The following is a 14,799-nucleotide window of genomic DNA, read 5'->3' as shown; positions in this document are numbered from 1 at the left end:
AAACGCCTCACGCTTCCAACACAGGAGTTTAAGGTAAGTGACCGGGGCGGGGGGGGGGAGATCCTGAGAAGGGGGGGTTAGGGAGTTAGAGGGGAGATCCTGAGAAGGGGGGGTTAGGGAGTTAGAGGGGAGATCCTGAGAAGGGGGGGTTAGGGAGTTAGAGGGGAGATACTGAGAAGGGGGGTTAGGGAGGGAGGTCTTACTGTGTGTGTGTGTGTGTCTTACTGTGTTTGTGTGTGTGTGTCTTACTGTGTGTGTGTGTGTGTGTGTGTCTTACTGTGTGTGTGTGTGTGTCTTACTGTGTGTGTGTGTGTCTTACTGTGTCTGTGTGTGTCTCACTGTGTCTGTGTGTGTCTCCCTGTGTCTGTGTGTGTCTTACTGTGTTCATAGCTTATTCAGTTATTGTAATAAATATTTTAGCCCATTTTTTAGCTCAAAATATTTTTTCCTTTTTTTCTCCTCTAAAATCTAGGTGCGTCTTATCAGCAGGTGCGTCTTATAGAGCGAAAAATACGGTATGTGTATATTGAGATAATTTGTGAACTCTAGAAACTGGTAAAGTGAGACTACTGATAGCTTTTTAATAGAACAAGGTTGTTTGAAAAGCTACTATCATTGCAGGAAAACTAGATTTAAAAAAATACCGACACTCAAAAACCTGAAAGGTTTTTATGGTTTATGGTCAGGACTCTACCATCAGTTAAGGTTTCATTAATCGATCAGCAGTTTGACAGATCCTCTGGTCCTTTAAGTTTTTATCTAAACTGGCACCAATATGAGGCAGAAAATGAAACTGCAGTACAAATGATTGAAGGATTATACTTTTTACATGGAAAATAAAAATGTTATAAGTGTCATAACACTACATGAGGAACCTTTTTGTGACAGTGCCAGAATATTGACATTGACGGACATCACAAGCTCTTATGCCTACTGGGCACATGTCCAGGACTGGCAATCCCTCCAGCATAAGGTCCTCATCTGACGTGGTGAAATCCACCTGCCGTCTGAAGAACATCTTAGAACAACAACTGTCAATCACTGTCACAGCCATGCTACGCAAAGCTTGGCGATAGAAAAGTGTAAGGCATGTTTCAGTTCTTCCATTACCATTCAGTACATGCTTTACGAACAGATGTGTAACTATAAAATAGTCACAAAGCTCATAATTTATAACAGTATGAGCCAAGGCAGCTACTATGTATGTCTGTGTATCAAACTCACCAGGTGTTTTCATGGGTAGGCAGATTAGCGATTTATTTTTATGAGAAGGCCCAGTATTTGTATTGGCAAGCAAACACATCCAATCGGCTTGGCAACCGTTCGTGATCCACATCTTACTACCATTAATGACATAATCATCACCCTTTTTAACAGCATTGGTCTTGATACCTACACAAACAAAAATACAATAAAATGACTGCATTATGAACAACATGGCAATAAACAAATATATTTAGCCCTTGTACTTGAATAATCATCTGTAGTCATGTGGTATTTCAAATAAAAACGTATCTAATATACTTGAAACAATAATATTGTGTAGTATATAGCTCAATATTATAATGGTAATTTACATATCTATATTCTAATAGTATTTAATGGATTTTATGTTTATTTTGAGAGCTTTTCTGAAGTAATTGAGAAAGGAAAGTGCATAAACTACAAGAATATATGACAAAGAAAAATATACTAATATGATTAGATAATTGACTAAATGTGGAAGGGTGGGGAGGGAAGACTATATCAATAATACACCAACCTTTCTAATTATGGTTTGAACAACATACTGTGCAGAAAATGTTACATTGGTGATTATATCAGTTGGAAGGAAAAAAAGACATTGGGTTGACAACATGGAGGACAACCTCGAGAGGACAACTAGAGATCGAGATAGACATTTTGTATAATCATCTGAGTTTATCAAATGAAAGTGGAAACGTAAACTGGAGGAAGCAGCAAAAAAGCTATACTTCATAGGTGTCAGAGGACCTGGTGGCGGAGTTAGGGAGGTGAGGAGACTTAGAAGAATTGGGGATCTTCTGGGATAAAACTGGTCAAAGCATGCCAAAATACCAAAAACATTACTAGTGGACAGCGACTCTTAGATTTAGCTGTCGTTTGTGGTCTTGTTATGGAACCATTATATATATATCAGCAAGAAACGCTTATTGCTTTAATGAATATAAGCTGGCCTCGACCAATAAAGGGTTACACCTCACGCAGATACGTGAGAGACGCAAGTAGCAGTGTATTCAGTTATCTATATTTTACTAACCGCAAGCGCCATTCTGGCTATATCTTGTTGCAGGAAAGTATCTAATATTTGTTTCTAACGGTTTTCTGCCTTTCTGCCTATTTCCGCATAGTTTCAGGATTAACCAATTAATAAGCTTTACGTAACCTGACGTCCCTTTTTTTTCAGGACACTATATAATCTATAATATAAACAAAATAAAGCAGAGTGATTTTGGACCTGACCCAGAGTGTGTCGTGTGTCTTATTTTTCTCTCCGTGCACGTACATTTATATTCACATAATTTGGAGCAGTTCAACAATTGAAGAAAGGCTTTATTGGAAAGCATCCAAAACAGTCTTGGCACCTTGTTTTAAGAGTGAAACAGAGTATCGTAATAGAAAAATTAAGGTTACAAACACTTTTGCCATATGTATTTACAAAGGTAAAACTAAATATGGTAGAATATATAACATATACTTTGTAGAGTGATGACCAAGACTACTGAGGCCAAAGTTGACTTTTAGTAAAAGCTCAGTGTTTTATAAACGTGTTCAATTAATGTCTTGGTAAGCTATTCTTTTCACATGGCGCCTCTACTCCAAACATACTATATATGGTGCACAATAATCCATTTTCTTTAACAATAACATTTCTGTAGCATTACAACTTAAGGTTCATAGACATGATTGAACAGAATCATTCTTTTACAGAGTGTTCTTTGGGTCTCTCAGTTTAAAATTCTTTGTATTTGCAAAGGCAAGGAAGCATTTCTCTCTGTTAAGTCTTGCACCAGTTTATAACATTTGAAAAATACACAAAGTCTGCAACTGAATAGTAGAAGATGATCTGGGGAGGGTTTGGGTGTTCTTCTATTAGCTCAACTTATTGGATGCCTAAGAAAGTGAACGTAAAATGTTGTACATGTAAACATTACATGCGGGCATTATTTTGTGTAGTGTGGTTTTCACTGTATAAGTTTAATTCTAACACTGATGGTGTCTTCTGTATGAGAATTATTTGCAATTCCTTTGAGTATGAATACTATAATAACAATAACTGGAAACGTTCTGGGATTGACCGAGTTCCTCCAGGTGAAGCACTGATTCCCAAGATTCCCAGGTCACGTTGCTTTTTCTCTGAGCAGGGAGAGATGTTTGGCCATGTCCACTCTTTGTCCTGTCCCCCTTCTACTCCTCACACACGGCAGTGTTCAAAAACCTTTAGTTACATGTATTAGGCCTTCTCCTTTAATAATATAAGCTGTGTTGTGTTACTTACTTGCCACGTCAGATCCGGCTCCTGCTTCACTAACTCCAAGACATGCAACAAGATTGCCTGCTATAGTCGGTGCTAGGAACTGACGTTTTAGTTCATCACTGCCAAACCTTTGATTTAAAGAAGCAAGTAATCAATTCATTGAGTAGTGTTTCCTTCAGAATCTGTTCGTTTGTGTATTTTCATTACTTATTTAAAAAACAAGTATGGTTGTAATGTTTCATGTTTTCATTGCTCTTAAAAACCGCAACCTTCAAACCTTTAGACTGCCCCAGATAAATGCCTTCTAAGGAAGTGTTGGCTACTCCAGTTAATGCCTTAGGACAAAGCTTATATTACAGGTTTCAAGGTTCATAACATGATATTTCTAAGCAGCACGTGCCTCGTAACAGCGTAAAACAAGCACAAAGCATTCATTTTACTAAGGTGTCACAAAATGCCCTACATGTGCCAATATGAAATACCTACTCTGATTGTAAAGCGCTACGGAAACGGCTGGTGCTATATAAATAAATGTAATGTAATTAAAGCTCCCACCACCATGCTTGACTGTAGGCAAGACAAAGTTGCCTTTGTACTCCTCACCTGGTTGCCGACACACACGCTTGACACCATCTGAACCAAATAGGTTTATCTTGGTCTCATCGGACCGCAGGACATGGTTCTAGTAATCCATGTCCTTAGTCTGCTTGTCTTCAGCAAACTGTTTGCGGGCTTTCTTGTGCGGAACTTGGCCTGGGGAGACCATTGGTCTCATCCCTCCAAGAGTTAAAGGTCTTTAACTCCTGACGGCGAACCTATGGATTTCCGCTCCCGTTAACCCCTGTGATGCTGCGTAGATAAGGTAGGCTAGATGGGGAAAGGACCAGGGATATCAGTAAATGAAGACGAACATGAAGATTCTTCGTGTTGTGTGTCTTTGTCTTCGTATACCTTTTGCCACCACCATGTTCGTATGTTTGGTATTCGGGCTGAACAGCGAAAACGCACCCTTCCTGTTCGATTTCATGTTCGCCCGAATAGGAATGCACAAGTCTAGTCCCAGTTAGCTTACTTTTGTATATTTGCAAATTAAAATATGGGGATCGTCTCCTAACCACCTTCTGTATCATCATGTAAAAAAAGAGTTGCAGTCACTGCATTCATCATAAATACATTTATTCATGAAAACCATCTCCGTTATTTCTTTATCCATCAAGGTACCTGTTTTGAAGATAGTTTGTTTAAATAACTATTTTACCTCAGGCAGGCTGACATCCATGTGAGAAGTTAATAACTAGTACAACTGAGAAGGGGTTATATGCTTTTCCTCCCTTAACATGACAAAGGCTGCCTGAACCCATCATCGACTTTACAATAAGGGTAGAGATAACTTATTGAGGAAGAATAACCATGCAGATCTAAGAACAGGAGTTAAAGAGAAATACCAACCATTGTATGCTCTTTAGTTCAGATAATAGCGGAATGATCCCTCTTGCAAATACAGATTCCCCCCAGGTGCATTTGCCCCTTTCCTCACCCTTCATCTATTTGCTGTGCAGGAGACATCTTAGGCTGAACACTGGAGTGTCCCTTTAAAATAGGTGATTATGTGGTTCACACATTGCGGGGTTTCTAATATATATATATATATATATACAGTATATTGTGTGATGGTAAAAAACACATTAGCTTTATGTACTGTACAGAAATCCAAAAGGATGGATTTGGGAAAAGTATTTATGTGCACGTCATTTTAGCGGAATAAAAAAGGAGTTTGTCTAAAAGTACAAGCATATTAAATAAGGAAAACAAAAAATGAAGTTTAAGCAATTACCAGGTTGTTATTCCTCTCTATACTTACAATGTAATTATCTATTGTTTGATTTTATATGCAAAATATGCTAATATAGTGTCAACCTGCCTTTTCACTAAACATAATTTCCATAGCCCCCTTCTGTAAGTATCAACCCATCAACTCTTACAGTATTCTAGTCCATGTCAATGTCACGAAACACTGTTAAAATTCATTATAATGTTATTATAAATGCATACATGGGAATCAGACTCAATTATATAATCTTCCCACGACGTACACAAACACACACACACACATACTGTGTATATCGTATATATATATATATATATATATATATATATATATATATATATATATATATATATATATATACATACTGTGACAAGCCCTTATTGCTGAGGGCCACTAAAGTCACTTTTCAGATCTTAAAGCACAGTCTTCTAGGTCAATAAGCCTGAGGAACATGAGGAACAGCATATTTCAAGCAAACTGGTATACAAATACTCCAAAACAAAATCATACAAGTCTTGCTCCCTCCTGGAGTCCTCTTTGGCCTTTATACTTTGCTGACCAGCTTTAACAGTCTCTAAATTTAATCTCCCTGCCAGACCCAGTTAAGCCAGGCTCTGGAAAACCTCCCCCAGACTACACACACAGGTTCAGAAAGGTAGAGACTCGTTCTGGCCCAGGGATCTTCTTCAGAGCAGCCCAGGGGGCAATTGCCCTCCTGCAACCCCTGATCTGCCCTTCCCTAGCACTGGCCGAGGTTGAAGCTCATTGAGAAATATGACCTTCTGGGACATAAACTAACGTTTTTTGGTTATTTTCAAGTGCTTCTCTTTTGCCAGTCCCATAAATATGCTGATGCACTCGGGGGATGAGGTCAAATAAAAATTCTATACAATATTAAGAGTACATTTACAGTATATTTATAATTGTCATGGAAATCGGTCTGTTAAGTAACTCTTTTTCCTTTCCTACAATCTGACTCCTTTGTCATCTAAAACACAGGAAGAAAGACTTTACTTCTACAAAGTAAAATGGCGTCAGTCGCTGTAAATTGTATTTCCTTTTTGTCGTCTTATTGGGTCTCCAGGTAGGGAAGTGGTTTTTGGTTACACTCACTGCCATTTCTCAAATGCTGTCCAGGGCTAGACCCTTCATGAAGCCACTTGCCCAGAAGAGGGAGAGTTCTGGGCAGTCTACCCTGGGGAAGTTTCTAGGTATGTTCGCCAGGATGCTTATAAAAACTGTATGTTTTTTGAGGGACAATAGTGCCACAACTCCAGGATTGGAAATTTGGTAAAATGTAAATCCTTTATTACCAACACACTTCTTAGGGGCATTTTAGCTCCATGGCATGCATTATTTTTTTCCTATACCAATATCTCCTCTGCAAAGGACTGTTCTATAACAATGTACTTCTTCTGTAATATATTAAAAGACATTTTTCCGGCATTAACAGGGTAAAAGGTAATGTTCACTTACTCCGCAGTGGCACTGGCATTATGCAAATGATGCTGCAGATGTGACCTTTAAAGGAAGTTAAAGGATGGCCAACATCTACATTACAGGATCCGAGTTGTCAGCTCTTTTACATAGAGTTTCAGCTCATAGATGGAGAGGATAGAAAATGTCATTTTGTCTATCTTGCTCAAATCTCTTCAATTTATTTTCACATTTCACATTCTTTATGGCGCGTGAATTAGCTGGATTTACTGACAAAAGAGCAGATTATTTGGTGTTAGCATTTTTCAAATCATATTAACAGCTCGAAATGTGTCATTATTTCTGGGACAATAATTCACTTACTGCAGTACGAAGTGTGTACTCAGTAAACTGTGGGGGGAAAAAAGTTTCTTCAAACTAATGTTATATAAAACTTTAGGAGGAAATTGGTCATACGTTGTCATCGCTACGAGACATGCACTCTCTATAAATGAAACCAATAAGGTTAAACAGCTTTTTTGGCAGTCTTTCCAAAACGTATCTATACAGGTTAAATTATATTGCATCTTAATAGCCTATGTGCTGGAAGAAACTGTGGAACAATCCCTTAATGCAATCCCCTTAATGCACCACACCAATTCCTACGCTAATATCATTATTCAATCGTCCTTTCAAGTTCCACTTTCCATTCAAATTTTCCTGGTGATCATCACTAGAAAGATAGGTTTTAGAGTTGAAGACATTGGCAACATTCTCTGTCTGCGCAATTGATTTATTTTCTTGAAAAACCATTACTTTAAATACACATCAAGCCAAATAAAGGTTTCAATACTTTAAAGAGAGAATCCATGTTTACTACATGGCAAGTACCTTCTTATTTGCCGTAACGTCAACTGAAGTGGCCCCCACTCTTCTGTCTAAAATTCCCTTTATACATTTGGCATATATAATCTCCCAGTGCTCCAGTTCCATTGCAGGAGATCAAGCATGTTTATTAGTGCATAAGAGCAAGATATTTGAGGAGGGTCTAATGAGTGGTATCCCCAATGACTTCAAAGGACTTTTCTTGTGTAAAGCACTCAAAACCAGATGAAATTTGGGAGAGCTGAGCAGGTGTTACTTTGTGGTTCTGAATCTGCTTTAATTTGAGCATGGTTTAAAGGAAAAACCTCTAATCATATACATGTTAATGCATATGATAGGTTGGTGGTCCCTTTATATTTTCATGGTATTCCCTTGCCAAATGCAGGGAGGGATTCTTCAGAATATCCCTATAATGAAATTCCCCCATGCGCATGCATAGGTTATTGCTCTCATGTATTACAGTGGGAGTGCTTTCATGCCATTGATTGGCTGAGCAAAACATCAGACCATAAGAGGCATTCCACTGCAGCTTCTCCTAAAGTAAGTCACTTCTTTGCAGGTTTAATGAATGCCAAATAATTACAATATCTATTTCATAATTATGTATTTAAAATTAAGTAAGTTACCTTGCAAGAGCTGGTGTAGCCATATCAGACTGGACTCCGATAGCCATAGGTATTCCCCCACAACGTATGTGTCCAAGTTCCTCAGCCACTGCAATACTATAGGAGAAATCCAAACCCATTCCACCATATTCTAAAAGAAAATAACATTTTAAAATATTACTTAGTATTTATAGGACTTTGTTTTCTTTCAAAAAATGACAGCAGTTTTATAACCTGCCCATAGGCTTAACCTACACAGTAAATTGATCTCTAGCACCTGTTTGGTTGATTGTTTAATCATCCACCTAACTATATATCTACAAAATACCTGCAAGAATTGATGATGTTTTGAAGGGTGGTTTGCATCAAATATTGTTTGGATTTTTTTTCTGTTCGCTCACTTGCCATTTTGTTAAATGATAAAAATAAACTATTAACGTGTCTTTTTAAAATAAATTTTAAAAAAAAGCGTTCTAACTAACATAGAGGCAAAAGGTGATTATTGTTGACCTTATTTGCATGTGCCTACCCAGAATCCCTTGTGGTTGTGGCAGCACCATGAGATTTCTGAGGTAAAAACAAGCCTCCTGGCTTGTCTGGTGCTTGTAGATGAGTGTTTAATAATGCTTCTACTACCCCTAAATTTTTGCACAGTACAGTGTTTTGGAACAGGTCAGATATATAATGTTTGTTGTTTTTCCCTCAAGAACACATGTCAAATCTCCGTTTTCTTCTTTTTAAAAACAGGTCCGTTTATTTTCTTTGCTACATCTCTGTAGTATATTCATAATTGAACTATACAAATACGGTAACTGCCTTTAGGGTGAAAGCAAAAAGAACAGGTCATGGCTTTTTCAAAACACGGCATAAAGAAAAACAGAGTGTGAAGGAATATGACTGCCTGTTCTATTTAATCATCTTTTTTCATGCTGAGGTCAGGTCAGGAAGCCCCAGAGATACTTGCTTTTGCTGGAATCAGCACGGCACCTGCTGCCCTTAGATCTGGACATGCATCAAGATGACAGATTCAGAAGTGCCTACTATTTTAATTAGAGCTATTTAGTCTAGCTCTCAAAAGATGAGACTTCCGTCTAAATCACTGCCAACCAGTTAAAGATTATTATAAGTCAGGGAGTATTCAAATTAAAATAATTGACTGCGAAACCAGTTAATTAACCCTGCCTGTGCATTCATAGCAATAGCTTTTAAGTTTAACTACCAAAAATTAGTTATTAAATAGCAGTTTGGTAATTAAATTAAAAGAGGATCAATTAACCTGGAATCCTTTAGACCAAATTAAATACATGAAAGAAGGATAAATAAATGTCTTGAAGTGTTTATGTTAAGCACTGTATAGTCTACTCTGGGCTTCTTCACATTGCAAATGATAATGGCTGACATCTTAAGTCTGGCCAATCACTTTAGAACCGTTATTAAAAACGTAGAAAGAAGCTCTGGGTATGTGACAAATGAAATTATGAGCCCTTGAGGCTGACACCAGGATTAGCAACTGTACCTGGAACCAGATAGAATGAATGGCCCAGAACAGAGGACTCTGGAGATCTGTAGTTGATGGTGTTTCATAAAACCAAAACATGGCATAAGGTTACCATCTACCTGACCCAGGTTGCCATGTTCCACACATATGTGCTGTACAAGAAATGTGGGACTGGAAAGACCTATACAAAATTTAAGAGACATCCTGTTTGAGTCCGCTTCAAAATTGAATTTTACTGGTAGGCACTTTTCTTGCGCAATCCCCCCCCCAGTGGTGCCAAACAAAAGGTTTAAGAAAGACGCAGAGTCTGCTAGAAAAAAAGGTATTATGAAGAACTCCAGATACCACTGCCCCTCCTGTCCCTTTTTGCCAGGACTCTGCATTGATCACTGTTTCATGGTCTATCATACCAATGTACATTATTAGGTTTTTTTATATATCATACATTTGTTTTCTGTTATGTGCAGTTAGGGTGAGCTGCGAGGAGAAAGGTGTGTGTGTGTGTGTGTGTGTGGGGTAGTTCCAATTGATACAAATACATTGTTGACCTGCAAATTCTAAAATCCAAAAACAACAAAAAAACACCCTTGCATTTGGGGTATTTCCATAATCTGGAGTTGCATCTGAAAATTGTGGCTGGATATCCCTGTGATGATTCATAATCTATAGAAAAAATCCTAAAATACACAGAAGTTGTGGGGAAAATTACTTGTAAACTCAATTCAGTGTCAGTAGTGGGTGAAAGAAGCCACACATCACAGATATTTCTCATTTTGTAGAAGTATAGAGATGTTAAATGTGCCCATACAGGCTATCCCTTCAGGGAACTCTTTTCTGGCCTTTGGAATAATTATTTCATATTAGATCATGATTATGATTTGAAAGAGAATCAATGCTAACTTTGTAAGAAATGCTTTAGTTGCTTATCTGATATGTCACATGTCAGGAACAGTTAAATCACAGTTAGATGATGCTTAGCCAGTTGTGTTCTACATTAGATTTTAACAGCGCATATCATCTTTCTACCAACTCCTGGTTTGACAAATACATGAAAGCTCCCTATTTACAATAATGTGTAAATTATTGTAAATAATAATTTACAATGGCTAATGTGCATGTGTTAACAAATGACCTAAATTCAAATAATCATATTCTTATCAGAAAATGACAATTAACCAAAGCAAATTTGATCTTATAATTATTTATTTGGTATCTACAAAAAAAGACAGCAACTCACATGTCAATTCAGATTGTTTTTTGCCCAACTTTCTAAATATTCTATCAAAGCCATGCACATGAGACCTTATCCTCACATGCCCATTGTAAGCGTTTTTGGCAGTGGACAGGGGTCAGCATGAGCACCCTGACTGGTCTGCAGCTACGCAGACCCATACACAACAAACTGTGATGCACTGTGTTCTGAACACCTTTCTATCATTAACTTTTTCAGCACTTTGAGCTACAGTAGCATGTCTGTTGGATTTAACCATACGGGCCTTCACCCCCACGTGCATCAAAGAGCCTTGGCTGCCCATTACCGGTTCACCGATTTTTCTTGCTTGGAACACTTTTGATAGGTACCGAACACTGCAGCCTGGGAACTCCCCACAAGAGCTGCAGTTTTGGAGATGCCCAGACCCAGTCATCTAGCCATCACAATTCGGCCTTTGTCCCTCAGATCCTTACGCCTGACCATTTTTCCTGCTTCTAACACATCAACTCTGAGGACGAAACGTTTACTTGCTGCCTAATATATCCCACCCACTGACAGGTACCATGAAAATCATTGAAATACATCAATTCTCAAGATGAATTTGTCATCAGGACAAATAAGATGTGGAGGACTCTGGTTCCTTAATTTATACAATCTCTCCGGAAATACAGATACACAATGTGGCAACAAATGAAAAGAACCGATAGTATAATTGGCCTGTGCGGTGTCAAAATGTATTTATCAAAGCTAACTTTAATGTTCAGATGCTGTGATGGACAAGTACTTTTTTTTAGGACTCCTTTAACAATGATATATGCCCGCTTTGTTACCTCAGTAAAGTTGCTGGAAAACGCGTCCTTCAAACAAAGTGACAAGGGCTTTGTTCTACTATCAAATCTTTTACAGAGTAAATGTCACAGACAATGTCTTAATATTTGAAGCTCAAATCAATGAGATATGAAATTGGTATTTTGCAGGACTTCACGTTTACAAATACCTAACACAGGTCAAAAATTGTTAAAATTCCCATAGTAAAATACTTTGGGATGTCAACGTTCAAAAGATATATACTTTAGTTTAGCAGTTTTTGTAAAGCCCTTGTAAAGCAGCATAGGCGGTAGGGTTCAACTAGAGGTCAGCAATAGAGTTCAATGTAAACAGATTCTCCTTGGTTATATAACTTTGAAAATGCTAGGTGTGCTCGCGCTGTTAAGTGATTTGCCGCGCAAAAGGCGGGAATTAGCACTATAAATAGAAGGGGCAGAAGGGGTTCTAGTCATGCCGCAAGGTGAACTGCTGCCCGATTTTACTTACCTTTTAAAGCGGGTGAATCTGTCGCAGTGCAGGACAGCTGCTGGCGAAATGGAACTGCTGCTTGAGAACCCCCCCCCCCATAAGGAATGCAAAAAAAAAAGTTTATATTTGTTATGTATTTTTATTCGGGTTATACAGGGATGAACTGGTCAAGTGGTGGTTAGCCGTCTGGCTTTAGGGGCGGTCGGCTTGGTGTAAATGTTTTGTTTATTGATATGAAGTGAAACTCTGGGTTTGGGCCAAGATTTTCCGTTACAAAGTGTTACTGTTTAAACAATACGTTTATGTTAAGCTAAATAAAAGTCCATGGCCTGTTTATTCCAACAATAAGTGGTTGTGTCTTTATTTATCGGTATGGTGGTTACAACTTACAACTACATGTATTTCTGGCTGCTATCGGGGCACAACTCCCAGCACACCACATTTAAAAAAAAATCTTGTTTAGAAAAACCTATGCACATCAATCATATTTAACCCTGTAAGTGCCAAAATAAATGAAAATACCAGGCATATGAGTACTTTCCAAAAACAGGACAAATACCTAAATACAGTTGGGAGGTTTTTTCCCATTTGCACTGGTTAAATATAGTTTTTATAGGTCAAACTGTGAAATGTTTCCTTTTTAGCCTAATTTTCCCCACATTTTAAGATATTTTTCATACTAAATGATGGTTTACTAAATGAGTTAGTGGGCAATCACAGTTAAAAGAAGACATAACAAAAACTGCACTGGCTCTAGTGTAAACATGGTAAAATACCCCCGGTCTTGAAGGTGTTAATAGTGCCAGAATTTTTAATGTCAATATCCGAACAGATTTTGAATCATATGTTTAAGAAGCCTTCCTAGCAGTAACAATATTATGTTGGCATAAAAGTGAACCAAGGTAAAATGTACACTGGTGATTGGCAAATGACTCATCATTGAAATAATGTGCATTTTGGGGGGTTTATTTACAGTTTTATTAAATTTGTAGATGAAAATACTGAATAAGACATAGCATGAAGAAATATGTGGAGTTTCAATGAATTAGGTTTACATGTTGCTCCATGAAAATGTATATATATATAGTTATACAATAATGCTTACAGTACCCAAAGTCAAAAGAAAGCAGATAGAAGAGAGGATGGGATAAAAAGCTTACAGTACGACCTGTGGTGTAACTGCAGGGTGAACGGCGCGGCCCTTTAAGGCAGGCTAGTCTTAATGTTCTATGACATAATTCCTTTCTGATGCAGGCATCCTTTTGCAACATAATGATGAACTGGTGTCTCTCAAAATCACTTCAAAGTGAAAGCAATGACAATGCAGGTCACTTCGATAATTTTCTTTGTAAACCTTTTCTGTCTGAGTCAAGAACCTTTTGTGATGGTAAGTAACCTCAAATATCATGTTTTTACCTTTCAAAGAAAACTATCCAGAACAAAACGATCCAAATACAACAACAGCAGAATTGTGATATGAATAGATTATCTCAGGCTCACACATAATGTAGTTTTATAACCTGATTTTGTTGCTGTCTAACACTGGTAAAGCATGGCCTTAATAGTTTATTTTTAATAATTGTTATAAATAGGAAAAAATAGTGTTATCATATGACCAAATTAAGATGCTTCCCCAATGTTCTAATAAACCCATTAAATAATGAAGGGACAAAATAAGTAGGAAACATTCCTCACTCAGGTTTAGCCTGTTAATGTCTATATATAGTGATATAATGTCCTGGAAAGTCACTGCCTTCCAGATGCTGCCAGTTTAAGCGACCCTTACACTGCAGAAGACGAGAATGAGGAGGAAAACAAATACTTTAAAAAATCTCTATATGTGCCATAAAAAATGATGACGTGTGCAATCAACAAGCTTTGCCCTCATTTTGCATGCATAGTAGGTTCTCTTGATTGTATTTTTCAATAAAGAAAACATTAAGTTGCAATAGTTAATACTTAAAAAAGTCATGCAAAATGATTGGCTTTAGAACCATACATTAGTCTTGTGGGCAGCACTGACAGCTCTGTCTTATCTTCTATTTAGAGATTTCCTGACCTGGTAGAAGAATGTGCTCTCTGGCAGCACCTTGAATGTGCCCTTGTGGCAATCCCATCAGTAATTGTGCTGCTCTGGGTTGTGATGTCAGCTTTAGAGATCTATACATCTTCTCTGTTAAATTCTAAAAAGCAAGAATCTGCAACCATACAGAAGTCTTCACCAGAAATTAACAGCAAATGTGGATACCAGTCACCAATGCCGCTATTTCCATCGAGGCATGACCTGGCTCACAACATCAAGCAGGTCGAAGCTAAAAAAATGGAAGAAGCCACTGAGAAATTTCTCCTCAAAATACGGCAACAGGTGAGACTGTTGTCAACAAAGAGAAAAGTCACAAAAAGGCACAAGAAAACCATCCCCGAGCCTGTGCACATCTCATTGGAACAGTGCGCGCTAAAGGAAAACCAGAAGTAGCACAGTGAAAACTTAAGTGAAAACTTAAGCGAAAACAAGAAACGTAAAGTAAGCTTCAGCAATGCTGTGACTCTGTATTATTTACC

General features: G+C 37.8%; 1 protein-coding gene across 2 annotated transcripts in view; it reads right to left on the bottom strand.

Annotated features, from left to right (window-relative positions):
* The window catches only part of LOC128496678 (probable acyl-CoA dehydrogenase 6), a 56,179-nt gene that overhangs the window by 9,341 nt on the left and 32,039 nt on the right, over positions 1-14,799 (bottom strand). For both annotated transcript variants that reach the window (XM_053466427.1, XM_053466428.1), the window contains 3 exons: positions 8,252-8,381; positions 3,518-3,624; positions 1,225-1,392 (listed from right to left, as the gene is read on the bottom strand). In XM_053466427.1, the coding sequence (XP_053322402.1) occupies positions 1,225-1,392; positions 3,518-3,624; positions 8,252-8,381 (405 nt within the window). The remainder of the gene's footprint in view (positions 1-1,224; positions 1,393-3,517; positions 3,625-8,251; positions 8,382-14,799) is intronic.

Source organism: Spea bombifrons, chromosome 5 (genome assembly GCF_027358695.1).
Source record: "Spea bombifrons isolate aSpeBom1 chromosome 5, aSpeBom1.2.pri, whole genome shotgun sequence".
Classification (NCBI taxonomy): domain Eukaryota; kingdom Metazoa; phylum Chordata; class Amphibia; order Anura; family Pelobatidae; genus Spea; species Spea bombifrons.
Note: the sequence above shows the minus strand (reverse complement) of the source record. Positions and strands in the feature narration are given on the sequence as shown.